Raw genomic sequence first — 15,977 nt, forward strand, 5'->3', positions numbered from 1 at the left:
CCGGCCGATCTTAATTGTTAAGGCATAATGTCTCTAACGTAAAAATGTCTTTCTTAGTAAATTCTGTTTAATATTATCACAGGAAATTTTCATAGAAAATTGATAAAGATATAACAGATTGAGAACCAATGTACAAAACCAACACAGGTCAGGACCAGAGTAAGAGTGTTATTCCAAATAAATACAACCTATTTCACAATTTTACCTACAGTGTGCTTAGGGGCAAAGGCATGAGAAAGCAATGAAGAAAAACAGGTTAATTTTGTTTCCAGCTAAATGTTTCTCATAAAGGGAAGAAAACTGAGTATCAGGGTAACGGGGGTATGGGAAAGGCCTTTCGCTGTATACTTTCTACTTTTGAAACAAATGAACACATAACCTATTAAAATTAATAAGCAGAATTTTGACTTTGGTAATTTTAGAGATGGTATTTGAAACTAATGAATAAAATGTTAAATATTTTAGTTATGAGTTAAAATCTTTCATCAATATAGCTGAGTATATTCCTTTAGCAACCAAAGAAATTACTCCCTAAACCAGGAACATGACTAATTTGGTGTGAACTATTCAACTCTAGGATTCTATAATCCTCTGTCTCATAATTAGATGATGGCTGAGAGAAAAAGTAAAGGTAATCTCAACAGCCAGTCAGGGGCCAGCTCCACAAAAAATAATTTAGACCTCTAGAATGCAATCTAAGAGGCAAAAACAGCCAAATCTTCAGTCTTGCTTCCATTTCATGAAGAAGTCCCCCAGCCCCTAAAATGTTTCAGCAACTGCTGTTTCTTAAATATATTTCAACAGCAAGCCCTTTGACAAGGGCACAGGAAACTCAGACAGCTGTATAAAGTGTGACTTTTGGTCAGGAAATGAATTTCTGATCAGAGTGATAAAACTGAAAGTTATTTTTTATATCAGTAAGTATTTGAGGTGCATCATCTACTCCTTTGACTAAAGTCCTCCCCAACCAAGCTCCTTTCAGGAATGGAGGAAAAGGCTAGGTACTTTAAATATGACGTCAACAGAAACGAATATTTATGTTTTAGTTCAGACTTAGTTAACTTTATTGAATGTTGCCTAAAGCCAAATGCTAAGTACTTAGTCTGGATCTATTTCTTAAAAACAAATAAAAACAAATAGATTTCTAGGGAAAGATGCTGGCATAGAGGCAGGATCATAAAACTCCATACACTGAAGTCTAATGAGATTAAGAGAAACTGCTTTATGTGCTTTTGGCATGTCTCATGTTTCATAGTTTAACTTTTAAAAATTAATTTAAAAGAATAAAATACCAAATATAATAATAACATCACCTGGAGAAAGGGAAGTATCAGTATATGTAATTTTATTTAAGATCTAACCATCCCATCTCTCACCCCTCAGAGAATACAAGTTTTGAAATCTCTCCCTGATATCAACCAAGAGACCAAGCACCATGGAAGAAATTAAGAAAATTTTCTCAAGTGCTACAGTCCAAAAACATACTAGGCTAGTAAGTTACTTAGGTAAAATCCTTTCAGACCCAAGTGACAGAGAATTCAGATGATATTTATGCTGTGTTATGCTAGAGCACAGAGGAAGGAAATCTTGCAAAACCTTTTTATGAAGCAAGTGTAAAAATACTCTAAGGCTCATGAAAAAAATTTAAGAACTCCTGCTGAATAATAAACAAATATAAAATTAACAAACATATTCACTGATGAAATGGCATTTTCCAAATAAATTATTATTCCTGATTAAAACAAGAAAAACTATTAGTAAAATAAGCATGTGTGCTCTATGTATAACAAGCACACATGCCTCATAGCAAATGTCAGTATACCTTGTCCAGTGAGTAAACTAGATACATTACCATTAGAGTCAAGAAAGAGGCAAGGGCAGCCGGGTGCAGTGGCTCACATCTGTCATCTCAGCACTTTGGGAGGCCGAGACAGGTGGATCACCTGAGGTCCACCTGAGGAATCTGAGACCAGCCTGACCAACATGGTGAAACCCCGTCTCTACTAAAAAATTAAAAAATTAGCTGGGCATGGTGGCAGATGTCTGCAATTCCAGCTACTCAGGAGGCTACGGCAGGAGAATCGCTTGAACCTAGAAGGTGGAGGCTGCAGTGAGCCAAGATAGTGCCATTACACTCCAGCCTGGGCGACAGAGCAAGACTCCATCTCAAAAAAAAAAAAGTCAAGGCATTCAGTACCATAACTGTCAGTTTACATGGTTCTGGGAGTGGCAACAAATGCAATTCCAAAAAAGGACACATACCAAGAAATAACGAAAAGGATGTAGAATTACTATTTGGATAATCGTACAGCCGAAAAACCAAAGAAAATTACCTAAAAATTACTAGAAACAAGAAAAGTCAAGTTGAAGATGTCCTGTACATAAATTGGATATTAAATATCCTAATTACAACAGCAACCAAAAAAGACAAAATATTTAGATATAAGTTTAACAAGAAATGTGTTGTTCCAATAAGAAGTTGTAAAATATTCTGAAGGGCAAACATAACACTTGAATGAATAAAAAGATATACCCCTTTCTTGGATAAGATTCAATATGGTAATCAATTCCCCTGAATTCATATTTAATTGTAATATAAAATATTTTGAGGAATTGGACAAATTATAAAATTAACTGACAAAAATAAATACGCGACTAGCCATACAAATTATTAAAATGAATTACTAAGCAATATAGATTAAAATCATTCAGTATTAAAAAAGATATTAATGGTATATAGTATAGCATAGAGAAGCCAGAAAGAGATCCAAGTAAGAATGGAAATTTATGATATAACAATGATATCTCAAAACAGCAGGGAAAAGATAAACTCTTTATCAACTGTTTGTCACTTTGAAAAATAAATAAAGCTGGATATCACCTCATGCCTTCCATCAAAATAAACTCCAGAAATATCAAAGACACAAATATTTTAAAAGAAACATAAAACTATTAAAAGAACATATAGTTTAAATGAAATTTTTTAACTTGGAGTGGAAAAAATCTTTCCCAATTATGGCATAACACAAAAAGCCACAAGGCACAGACCACTGTAATAAATACAGCAGCCAGAAATAAACCCTAGCATATATGGTAAACTGATTTTTGATAAGGGTGTCAAGGCCATTCAATGGGAAAAGGACAGCCTTTTCAACAAGTGTTGCTGGGAGAACTGGGTATTCACATCCAAAAGAACGAAGTTGGACTCTTACTTTATACAAAAATGGACTCAAATGGATCAAAGAACTAAACTTAAAGGCTAAAACTCTTAGAAGAAAATAAGAAGAAAGCTTCCTGACATTGGATTTGGCAAGGATTTCTTGAATATGCCAACAAAAGTACAGGCAACAAATGGAAAAATAGATAAACTGGACTTTATCAAAATTAAAAACTAGTGCACTACCAAAAGAATAAAAGGGCAACCTGGCCAGGCGTGGTGGCTCACGCCTGTAATCCCAGCACTTTGGGAGGCTGAGGCGGGGGGATCACAAGTTCAGGAGATCAAGACCATCTTGGCTAACACAGTGAAACCTCGTCTCTACTAAAAAATACAAAAAATTAGCCGGGCATGGTGGCAGGTGCCTGTAGTCCCAGCTACTCGGGAGGCTGAGGCAGGAGAATGGCATGAACCCAGGAGGTGGAGGTTGCAGTGAGCCAAGATCACACCACTGCACTCCAGCCTGGGTGACAGAGCGAGACTCCACCTCAAAAAAAAAAAAAAAAGAATAAAAAGGCAACCCACAGAATGGGAGAAAATATTTGCAAACCATGTCTCTGATAAGAGATTGATATCCAGTATATATAAAGAACTCCTAAAACTCAACAACAAAAAACCCAATTCAAAAATAGACAAAGGACGTGAATAGACATTTCTCCAGAAAGAAATATAGATGGCCAAAAAGCAGATGAAGTGATGCTCAGCATCATTAATCATTTAGGAAATACAAATCAAAAATCACAGTAAGATACCAGAGTGACTATTATTTTTTAAAAAAGGAAAAAAGAAAATATTGGCAAAGATGTAGAAAAACGACCCCTGGCTGGGCGCAGTGGCTCATGCCTGTAATCCTAGCACTTTGGGAGGCCGAGGCGAGCGGATCACAAGGTCGAGAGATCGAGATCATGCTGGCTAACACAGTGAAACCCCGTCTCTACTAAAAACACAAAAAATTAGCCGGGCATGGCAGCGTGTGGCTGAGGCAGAAGAATGGCGTGAACCCGGGAGGCGGAGCTTGCAGTGAGCCAAGATAGCGCCACTGCATTCCTGCCTGGGCGACAGAGCGGGACTCCATCTCAAAACAACAACAACAACAACAACAACAACAAAACACAACTGGACCCTTGTGCATTGCTGATGTGAGTATAAAACAGTACAGCCACAGTGGAAAACAGTATGTCAGTTCATCAAAAATTTAAACACAGAATTACTCTATGATCTAGCAGTTCTACTTCTGGATATATACACAAAAGAACTGAAAGCAGAGACTCGAAAAGATACCCATACACTAATGTTGCTAGCAGCATTATTCGCAACTGTCAAAAAGCAGAAACAACCTAAATGTCCATCCATAGACGAATGGATAAAGTAAATGTGGTATGTATATCTAATGGAATATTATTCTGCCTTAAAAAGGAAGGAAATTTTAACATACGGCTACAATGTCAAATCCTGAAATCATTATACTAAGTAAAATAAACCAGACAAAAAAGGAAAATGCTGTATGATTTTTCTTATATGAGGTTCCTAGAGTATATTCACAGAGACAGAAAGTAGAATGATGGCTACCAGAGGCTGGGGTGTGGTGGGGAGGATGGACAGCTAGTATTTAGTAAATACAGAGTTTCAGCTGGAAAAAGTAAAAAAGTATTAGACATGGATGGTGGTAATGGTTGTACAATAATATGAACGTACTTAATGCTATGGAACTGTACATTTAAAAAATGGTTAATTCATTTTCACTCATGGTAAATTTCATTATTTTTATTTTGTGGGAAGAGACAGAGTCTCGCTCTGTTGCCCAGGCTGGAGTGTAGTCACGTGATCTCGGCTCACTGCAACCTCCACCTCCCGGGTTCAAGGGATTCTCTTGCCTCAGCCTCCTGAGTAGCTGGGATTACAAGCACAGGCCACCATGCCTCGCTAGCATGTTATATATATTTTACCACAACTTAAAAAATAGAAAAAAAATGAGGTAGGGATTTACATGTTATAAGGAGAGATGCCCATGATCCATCAAATGGAAAAAGCAAGTCAGTAATATGATATAAAGTATGATTCCATCTCTGTGTGTATATGTTTAAACAATGTATTTCTATAGGTACAGAAAATTTCTCAAAATATGTGCCCCCCAAAACCTGTTAATAATACTTTTTTTAAGTAGTAGGTCTAGGAAGTTAGTGGCTACTATTCATGTCCTTCTATATTATGGATTATTTTGCCATCAAATATATGACAGATTATTTTACCACCAAAAAGCATTATTTTTAAAACAAAATCAGATAAAACCCAAAAATATATAACCTGAAATATTTACTTTTAATTTAGCTGAATTAAAAACATTCTGGGATAATTATAGAATGTCTATAAATGTATCACTAAGCATCCCTGCAAGAACTGAGAAGCACAGAGATTTTATAAGATATATGACAGGATGCTGACCTTGGCAGGGAGCAGATTCCTAAAGTAGAAATTCTATGTTTAGGCAAGTGACTTTTTTCTTTTACAAGTTATATATAAAAAGCATTAAATCCATCATTTTATTAGAATATAAATCTAATCAAAAGCATTTTAAATCTTCATTTAAAAAGAAGAAAGCAAGAAGGCAGTGGTGGTTTCTCTTGTTAAGACTGAATACATTCACTTGCAGAAAGCTTGTTAATGAAAATTAGCTCTGTAGATTAACACCATCATGTCTTCTAGTTTAATGGACATTTTCAAAAGAGGTGACATTTTGGGCTGAGGTAGCCTGTTCCAGGGGCTGTTTTGGATGGACTACTCATACAAAGAAAATCGCATCTAACCATATCAGAAAAAGTTTAAGGCCTATAGAACTCAAAGAAAGGTATAACAGGAAAATAAACTATTAAGATACAATTTTTTAAATGTTTAAATAAGATTAAGAAAACAAGTTAATTAAGCAAATGGCAAAACTCTAAGAAAAAAAAAAAAACACTTTCAGTGCTCAGTTTTTTTTTTTCATTCTATTTTGATACTGATTTTATGTCCACACTGAATCTTTTGAAAAGCTTTTAATTAAGAAAAATAACATACTATACTCTGAAAGGCCTACAAAAATTTGTTTAAAAGGGTTATACTTTGCATATTAGTCAGTAAAGACTAGATTGTAGGATGGTAACTACACAATCTCCAAATCTAAATGACTTAAAACTGCAAAAGTTAATTTCTTGCTCATACTACATGTATGGGTCATTAAGAAGGCTATGCTTGTCACTGTCAGTGACCCAGATGGACAGAGTAGAAGTGAACAGTTACTTCCCTGTCAGAGAGAATGCACCAGTTCTTTAAAGCTTCTTCCCAAATCAAGTCTCATGGCCACACTTAACTTCAAGTGGGCAGAGAAGTAGAATCCTATCATGTGCCCAGGAGAGAGAATGCCAATATTTATGAATAGCTCTAATCATTACTATACCTGGGAAGTTGTAGGAAATACCTCTGATTATTGCTGTATATATTATTTTTTATTACTTGACCACTTTACAAAGAGTATATATTACTTTCACATTTAAAAACACACTCAAACACAGAATTTAAAATTTGTCCAGAGACTATACCTCAGACTATGGGGTGAAGACTGAGGAAAAATTACTGTTTTATTACAGTAACTTTAATTGCAAGTTCAATTTTAAGAGTTGGTAATACATTTTTTGTTTTAAAAAGGTTGTATCTGTAAGGCTACAGTAATAAAATATTAAATTTCACAAATGGATTTTAGTTTTTCTTTCTACAAGGCTAAACAGATGACTCTAAATAACCAGCAGTGATCCATTTCTTCAGAGGCCTTAACAATGTAAAGCTGTATCTTATAATCCTCAGAATAAATGTGTGAATGTGCAAATCGGGTATTATTAACTTCAATTTACAGAAAAGAAAGCTTAAGACTGGGTCACAAAGCAGTTAAGTCAGTGGGTCATGAATTTTTTTTTAACATTTTACTAATAAAAATTTCAAACAGAACAGTTAAAAAAAAAAAAAAACAACTGTTCAGTGAAGGCCCATAAAGCCAATACTCAGCTTCTCTAAATAACATTTTGCTCTATTTGCTCCACCAGATATCTATCTAGGTATCCACCCATCAATTGATCTTATTTTTGATTCATTTCAAAGTTGCAGACAGCAGTATACTTCATCTCTAAACATCTGAGTTCAGTATTTGTTTTCCGTTCATATTCTGTATTTTTAAAGTTAAAGTTATACAGCAAAATGTACAAGTGTACACTTGGGTAAGTTCCGATAAATGAATTCACCAACATAACCCAAACTTCTATTAAGACATATAACACTGGCCAGGCATGGTGGCTCATGCCTGTAATCCCAACACTCTGGGAGGTCAAGTCTAATGGATCACTTGAGGCCAGGAGTTCAAGACTAGCCTCTACTGGTGAAACCCCACCTCTACTAAAAATACAAAAATTAGCTGGGCGTGGTGGCAGGGGCCTGTAGTCCCAGCTAATTCTCAGCTACTTGGGAGGCTGAGGCATGAGAATTGCTTGAATCTGAGGGGCAGAGGTTGAAGTGAGCCGAGATCACATCACCGCACTCCAGCCTGGGCAATAGAACAAGACCCTGTCTCAAAGAAAAAAAAAGATATACAACATTTAACTTACAGAAATAGAGAGTAGAATAGTGGTTATCAGAGGCTAGGAGTCCTTGGGAGACGCTGGTCAAAGTACACAAAATTTCAGTTACAAGAAACAACTTCAAGTGATCTACTATACATCATAATGACTACAGTAAAATATATGGTATATTTGAAAATTGCTAAGAGAGTAGATTTTAAGTGTTCTCACCACACATAAAAAAATGAGGTAATGCATGTTAAATAGATTGATGTAATCATTTCAAATGTGTGTGTGTCTATCAAAGCATCATGCTATACACCATTAATATATAAATTTTACTTAATTAAAATTAACTAATTTTTTAATTAACATTTCCATTATCCCAGAAAGTTCCCTCAGTGGGCCTTGATTTGAATACATGATCTGGTTCCAAAGTCTACAATCTTTTCACAACACTATGCTACTTCTTTTTAATACATAAACATACTAAACAATATGAAATTCTTTATGTCAAGCTCTCAATAATTAAGGTAGTTGAAACAGAAATATAAAAGAAAGAACACCCTCAAGACACCCTCCACCAAGGCCAAACGACCCAGGTGTTTAATGTCTGTAGCAAGCTGAGTATACCACCTTCCTTCCACCAATGTCAACTACATAATTCCACTACATAAATAAAATGACTTCTTCCCACCCTAAGAGTTCAACAGTTAATCCAGGAGGAATGGATGTCGCCATAAAAAGTATCTCATATGTTCATCTCTTGTATCTTCAATTAAACTAATAAATGGTTAGGGCAAGACCATTTCTTATGCTTGTGAGGCAAGAAGTAGGTTAGTGGTTAGTGGTTGCCATAAAAGGCAACAGAGAGCTGAAGAAAAAAAAGGAAACGCTTTAGAATCAGCCAGATCTGGGTTCACTGTCCTCACGCTTAATACGTACTACGTACATATTACGTAACGATGCAATATGTACGTAGTACATATTAATGTACAGCTATGTAATGATGTACAAATTACTTAACTTCTCTAAGCCTCAGGTTCCTCATCTGTAAAATGAGCCCTATATTTTACCTTCTTTTCAATGTCAAACTTCTCAAATAAATGACCTACATCCAGATAGATGCAAGCCAGACAAGCCCTTATCCTGGACCTCAAAATTTAGGAGAAATTCCTCTGGCCTTCTAGCAGCCATGCCCCTCCCCATGGGATAAGAGACCTTGGGAGCAAACAGCATGGACGTTATGAGCCTATGCCTGGCTGTAGAATATACTCCATGTAATCTAAAACCAGGAATTTCCTGAACAAACAGCAGTAGGCTTGGCTTCTAAGGTCTGCAGACCCATTCCCTGGTTCTTGCTTGTTGAGGATGGCACTTGAATGTGAGGACTGGTGGGTCCAAGTGTATGTGTAAAGCCAGCTTAAAGTACAGAATAGATTGTAGGGTAGGAAGAGAATGGGACTTAGGCTCAGATGAGGTGGGCCTAGTGGGCCTGGTGGGCCTGCTGCATGTGGACATATACCGGCATGTAACTCTGAAGAATCTGAGAATTCTTAGTTTAAACCTCATCTTCCAGGTCCATATGAAGATTATTTGTCATTGGATAGTGGGGGGAGGACAAAATGTATTTTACTCAATAATTTGTTCATTTAACTTACATACATATGGTATATTGGCCTTTATATTTGCTGCAGACCCTGCAAACGTTACAAGCGGGCATGTCTACATATACTACTAATAACTTAAATGCGTATCTCGTATTTGCCAAATTTACCTTCAATATTATCATACTTAATCACACAGTAATATTATGGGTTAGGTTTTATTAACCCCACTGCACAGATAAAAAATCAGACATGTGTAAGAAACATACCCAGTGTTCTTTTCTTCTATCTCCACATCACTCCCTTAACTCTCAAATAGTAGGGTCTCCTACTCTAGCATTATCTCTAATACTGCACTCTCCAAGACAATGTGCCTCTGATCCCTAAATCTGGTCCTTAATCACCATGACCTCTCTTTAGCATCTGATACTGTCAACAATTTTTTCCTTTCTTAGAATAGCTTTCTCCTCTGACTTCTAAGGCTTCACTATTCCAGTTTTTCACCTAGCGTTTCGCTCTTTCTCTGGCTTCTCTTCTTTTTCAGAATTTTTGTGAAGAACGAATAAGATAATGTTTCTGGGCCAGGCTTGGTGGTGCATGCCTGTAATCTCAGCACTTTGGGAGGCTAAGGCAGGTGGGCCACCTTTGGTCAGGAGTTCGAGACCAGCTTGACTAACATGGTGAAACCCCGTCTCTACTAAATACAAAAACTTAGCCGGGCATGGTGGCAGGCACCTGTAATCCCAGCTACTCGGGAAGCTGACACAGGAGAATTGCTTGAACCTGGGAGGCGGAGGGTGCAGTGAGCTGAGATCGCGCCATTGCACTCCAGCCTGGGCAACAAGAGAGAAACTCTTGTCTCAAAAAAAACAAAAACAAAAACAAACAAACAACAAGATAATGTTTCCCTCTGGATAGTGTCATGTCAGCACATAGGGTTCATTTCATATGTTGGTTTGGTAATCTAAAAAGAATAGCTACCATTTTTTAGTGCAGTGTCACAGCACTAGCTACATATATATATATGTATGTTTGTGTTATCCTATAATCCCAGTTTAATAATAATAAAAATGGAGCTCATATTGGTTAATAGATTAGCCTGTGTTAGAAATCTGGCTCCAACACTTTCTAGCTCTATGCTCCTAGATAAATCATTTAAGTTCCCTGAGTGACTGCTTTTCCATCTGTGTAATGTTGCAATGGTCTTGTGAGAATTAAATGAAACAGGTTATAAAACAAACAGTACATGGTACATAGTTAATAAATATTAACTCCCTCCTCCTCTTGCTGCTTTCAGATGAATATATTAGTTTTTTTCTTGTGTGTGTGTACCCTTCCAAAAACTAAGTCCTCCATCACTTGACCTTCTTCTTTCATACTCTATAACTACATTTTTAAAAATTTTCTCTTTTTAAAATTATTTTTAAATTTTATTTTCTTTACCTATATTTTATCATATTTGTGAATCTAACTCCTCTAGAAGGATGGTTCTGAATTAATTATCTGTGTCCAGATCTCTAACTTTCCAGGCCCACACCTCTAAGTTTTGCTAGTTATTTCTATTTGGAAATTCCACTGCCTGCCATATTAAACTTACCCTCTTCCTCACTAAATGAAGAATGGAAATCAAAAGAGTAGAGCAGCATAAAATATTACAAGGACAGAATTGATGAGACAGATGATAAAGAAGAAGCCAATTTCACAGTTTCAAGCTTCCCTGAGAAAATGACAAAAACTGAGAAGCAGAGTTTTACAGATCATGTCCAAAACTTTCTCTCTTTTTCCTCAGTCTTCAGACATGAACCTCTAATTATTCTATTTCCCTAACCTACAAAGCCCAAAATGTTCTCTTTCCTTTGAATGCCCTCACATTTACATACTCCATTCATCTAACGTCGAATTACACTGTCTTCTTTTACCAATTTTTATAAATGTGTATCTTATCTACCTAACTGTCCTGCAGGTTTTTTAAAACCAATGACTATCTCTTATATTTTTAGTATTCTTCTTTATGCCAATAAATGCTGATTGACTACTGTTATGAAGGTATGGTCAAGAACTCAGATAATCATGAATAAAGATGTTTTCAGATTTTTTTTCTGATGTGGAGGAAAAGCTTTTCAAATCAAAAGCTTGGAGATCCTTCCAAAAACAGGGAAAATGTGACAGTTAATTTCTATTTCCCTCTGAAGGCTTTTAGTCTTGGTTTTAAACAGAAAAAAATAAATTCTCCAACACAGATTTCATTAAGCATTTGTTACTACTTTACAAATTATTTTCAAGAACTGTGCAAACTCTTCTTAAAAAATTATATTTTCTAAAATGGTTACTAGTCATTTTAATTTCTATTAGAAAGCAATTCTTAAAATTACAGTGTGTCTACAACCATGTAATATAGACTGATGTGCTATTTAAGTATTAAAGAATTTCAAAACTTCTAAAACCCAGATGACAAAAAACAATTATTGCAAAGTTTATTTAAAACAATGGATTTTTCCTTTCTTCCTTGGTTGGATGTATTTCAAATTTGGGAAAATTTGATTATATTACATTTTCTTTACTGTGATCAAAACAGAAGAAGTGCAGGGTAATAAGCTGATTTTGATTTCCTTATTTTACCTGAGTAGCTTTGTCTTTCATGCATGAAGGGTAGTGAACATGAGGATCCCGTGGCCACTGTCCCGTGAGGTAAGGTCCTGTTATTGTATCCAAAGAGGAGGTTCGCCTTATTGTACTAGAGGTCCGAACTTGCTGAGATTTTGCCCTGTCCGCTACAGAAAGTGAAAAAAAAAGATTAATCATTAGTGAATAAAATAAAATTTAGTTATTTAACTTCATAGTTTGTAGAATGTCATCCTGTCAATTTTCCCCATGATATATATATTTACACTAACAGCCTTGTTGTATGATCAGATGAAATGTATGAACCATGTCCCAAGGAAAATACATTCACGTTAAATCTCACATACATTTCCACGGCTTCCACACACCCTATGAAGCCTATCCATTTTATATAAATCTGCGTATCATCTCATCGCCATTATTTTAATTAAGACTCCCCATTCATGTCTCACCTGAACTGCCCGTTATCTAACTGCTATCCCTGTATCCATTTCAACTAAATTTTACAGTGTCATACCCAAATAGAAAACATTTCCATGGTTAGTCATTGTCTTTAATTTAAAGACCATATTATTTAGTATGACATACTAAGCTTTCATGATTTGGGTGCCATATACCTCAACGTTTAATATCTTGCTACTCCATAATTCCATGCTAAGCGTCATATGAATGGCCTGTGTTTTTCCAAAGGTAAAATACATTCTTTCTGCCTCTGTACATTCTACTTCCTAAGCCTAGAACTCTCTTTCTTGTTTATTTGACAAACTCATTTATCTTCAAGACCGGTTCAGATGTCACACTGCCTCTGTGAAAGTTTCCCTAATGCCCTTTCCTCTCCCCTTCCTTCTAAGATATACTTGCCTGTCTCTGCTTTCACGGCACCCTAAGCCTGTTTCTCTCCCCCACCAGAGCATAAGTTTAAACCCTACAGACTAAATAGGAATCAACATTCAATACTCACTTAATGAATTTATTCACAGCTATACAAAAATAACATGTATAAATAACTTTATATTTTAATTCAACTTCCTCATTCACAGATGAAGAATTTGAGGCCTAGAAGAATACTGAGCAAGAGATGCAAACAAGGGACAGAGGTAAAAAGAACCCAAAATCTATAGACATTATACACAGTTCAATTAATCTGCCATAACAAACTATTATAGTTCTCCTTCCCATAGGGGTATCACAAGTATCTCTGTTAAAAATTAATCACACTGAACACCAAATCTATACAGAAACTATAGAGGATTCTCCATATATCCATCCTAAATAATTTACTACTAATGTGCATTCTATGATAGAATCCAACAGATTTATAGGTTCCCAAGGCTAAGAGTCTTTTCAGAGTCATATCTCACATCAAACAAAATGCCTTCCTCTTTACAGAGGGTGAAGAAACATTATTAAATGCTGTCCTTTACCTTCCTGAAATCAGAATACATAGTTTACCAGAAAAACAGAAGAAAATGCATGTTATCATATTATGCAGATAACAGCTTAGAACTGCAGTTTTTATTTTTTCCTTTGACCCAAGAATTGATAGAAAAGATCTGAAAATTACCAGATTTCCTCTTTATCTGTATTACTTTAGCTCTAACTGTATTGTACTGAAGGCAGAGAATCTAATGGAACCCATTTCTATTCTTTGGAATTACCTGAAACTTTCCCTGTGACCAAAAACATGGTCATTTTTTATAAACGTTTCATGAATTACAGAGAAGATATTTTGTTTTCAGAATATATAGTTCCTTGTCTTGTATATCAATTGAATTAAATTATAGAATATAGGAATAATTATCAGTTTTATCTGTTACAGACTTAGAAGAATACTCTAAAAGCTTTAAACTACTATTGAGTTCTAAAAATTCTCTTTATTTTTTACACATTTTTGACCTTTATATTTTAGTTCTATATTATTTAGCACATATAGATTCTTTTTTTTTCCTTCTTTTTTTTTTTATTATACTTCAAGTTCTAGGGTACATGTGCACAACGTGCAGATTTGTTACATAGGTATACATGTGCCATGTTGGTTTGCTGCACCTATTAACTTGTCATTTACATTAGGGATTTCTCCTAATGCTCTCTCTCTCCCAGCTCCCCACCCTATGACAGGCCCTGGTGTGTGATGTTCCCCTTCCTGTGTCCAAGTGTTCTCATTGTTCAATTCCCACCTATGAGTGAGGACATGCAGTGTTTGGTTTTCTGTCCTTGTGATAGTTTGCTAAGAATGATGGTTTCCAGCTTCATCCATGTCCTTGCAAACGTCATGAACTCACCCTTTTTATGGCTGCATAGTATTCCATGGTGTATATGTGCCACATTTTCTTAATCCAGCCTATCACTGATGGACATTTGGGTTGGTTCCAAGTCTTTGCTATTGTGAATAGTGCTACAATAAACATACATGTGCATGTGTCTTTATAGTAGCATGATTTATAATCCTTTGGGTATACACCCAGTAATGGGACCACTGGGTCAAATGGTATTTTTAGTTCTACATCCTTGAGGAATCACCCTACTGTCTTCCACAATAGTTGAACTAGTTTACACTCCCACCAACAGTGTAAAAGCATTCTTGTTTCTCCACATCCTCTCCAGCATCTGTTGTTTCCTGACTTTTTAATGATTGCCATTCTAACTGGTGTGAGATAGTATCTCATTGTGGTTTTAATTTGCAGCCAGAAGAGAGTAGGGGCCAATATTCAACATTCTTACAGAAAAGAACTTTCAACCCAGAATTTCATATCCAGCCAAACTAAGCTTCATAAGTGAAGGAGAAATAAAATTCTTTACAGATAAACAAATGCTGAGAGATGCTGTCACCACCAGGCCTGCCTTACAAGAGCTCCTGCAGGAAGCACTAAACATGGAAAGGACAACCAGTACCAGCCACTGCAAAAACATGCCAAATTGTAAAGACCACCGATGCTAGGAAGAAACTGCATCAAATAATGGGCAGAATAACCAGCTATCATCATAATGTCAGGATCAAATTTACACATAACAATATTAACCTTAAATGTAAATGGACTAAATGCCTCAATTAAAAGACACAGACTGGCAAACTGGATTAAGATTCAAGACTCATTAGTGTGCTATATTCAGGAGACCCATCTCACATGCAGAGACACACATAGGCACAAAATAAAGGGATGGAGGAAGATATACCAAGCAAATGCAAAGCAAAAAAAAGCAGGGGTTGCAATCCTAGTCTCTGATAAAACAGACTTTAAACCAACAAAGATCAAAAGAGACAAAGAAGGCTATTACATAATGGTAAAGGGTCCATATAGATTCTTGACATCAACATTACAGCTTATATATATCACTATTATAATTTGTCCCATTAATTATTTTTGAAGTTTTATGATACTGAATATTATGACCCCCTTCTGCTTTCTTTCTGTTAATTTGCATGGTATGCCCATCCTTTCATTTTTAAGTTCTTAAAAGATTTTTTTATGTGTATCATAAAACAAAATATGATTTTGTACTTTTTGAAAAAAACATTGTAGCAAGCCTTCTGGTTGTAAAAGGTGAGCTTATCCCAACTATATTTATTGTTATAACAAATTTGGTTTAATTTGTCATGTAAGTTTTTCCTATTTTGGAATGTTTCCTTGCTAATTGCTTTCTGTTTTATTGTTTGTTTCTTCTCCCTTTATCTTTACCTCCTCCCCACATCATAGGTAACTTTGAAGATATATAAACTGTTTCTAGTTCTATTAATACTACTAGAAGTTATTTATATTAACTTTTTGAATATTTTTCCTGGTTATAAAGGCAATACCTACTAATTTTAGCAACATTGGGAAACAGAAAATTAACATCTCCCATTATCTGATTTATAGTAATTTGTCTAAAATTTTAAAGTTTACTTTAAATTCTTTCCACCATGAAGAAACAAAAGACAACAAACTGTTGAGAGGCAAAGCCGACATTTAT

At 35.5% G+C, this 15,977-nt stretch overlaps 1 protein-coding gene across 2 annotated transcripts in view; it reads right to left on the minus strand.

Moving 5' to 3' along the window:
* Positions 1 to 15,977, minus strand: part of GLCCI1 (glucocorticoid induced 1) — a 128,123-nt gene that overhangs the window by 81,388 nt on the left and 30,758 nt on the right. For both annotated transcript variants that reach the window (XM_032760680.2, XM_032760689.2), the window contains exon 2: positions 12,024 to 12,175. In XM_032760680.2, the coding sequence (XP_032616571.1) occupies positions 12,024 to 12,175 (152 nt within the window). The remainder of the gene's footprint in view (positions 1 to 12,023; positions 12,176 to 15,977) is intronic.

The sequence above is a fragment of the Hylobates moloch genome, unplaced genomic scaffold (genome assembly GCF_009828535.3).
Source record: "Hylobates moloch isolate HMO894 unplaced genomic scaffold, HMol_V3 SCAFFOLD_1, whole genome shotgun sequence".
NCBI classification, from domain to species: domain Eukaryota; kingdom Metazoa; phylum Chordata; class Mammalia; order Primates; family Hylobatidae; genus Hylobates; species Hylobates moloch.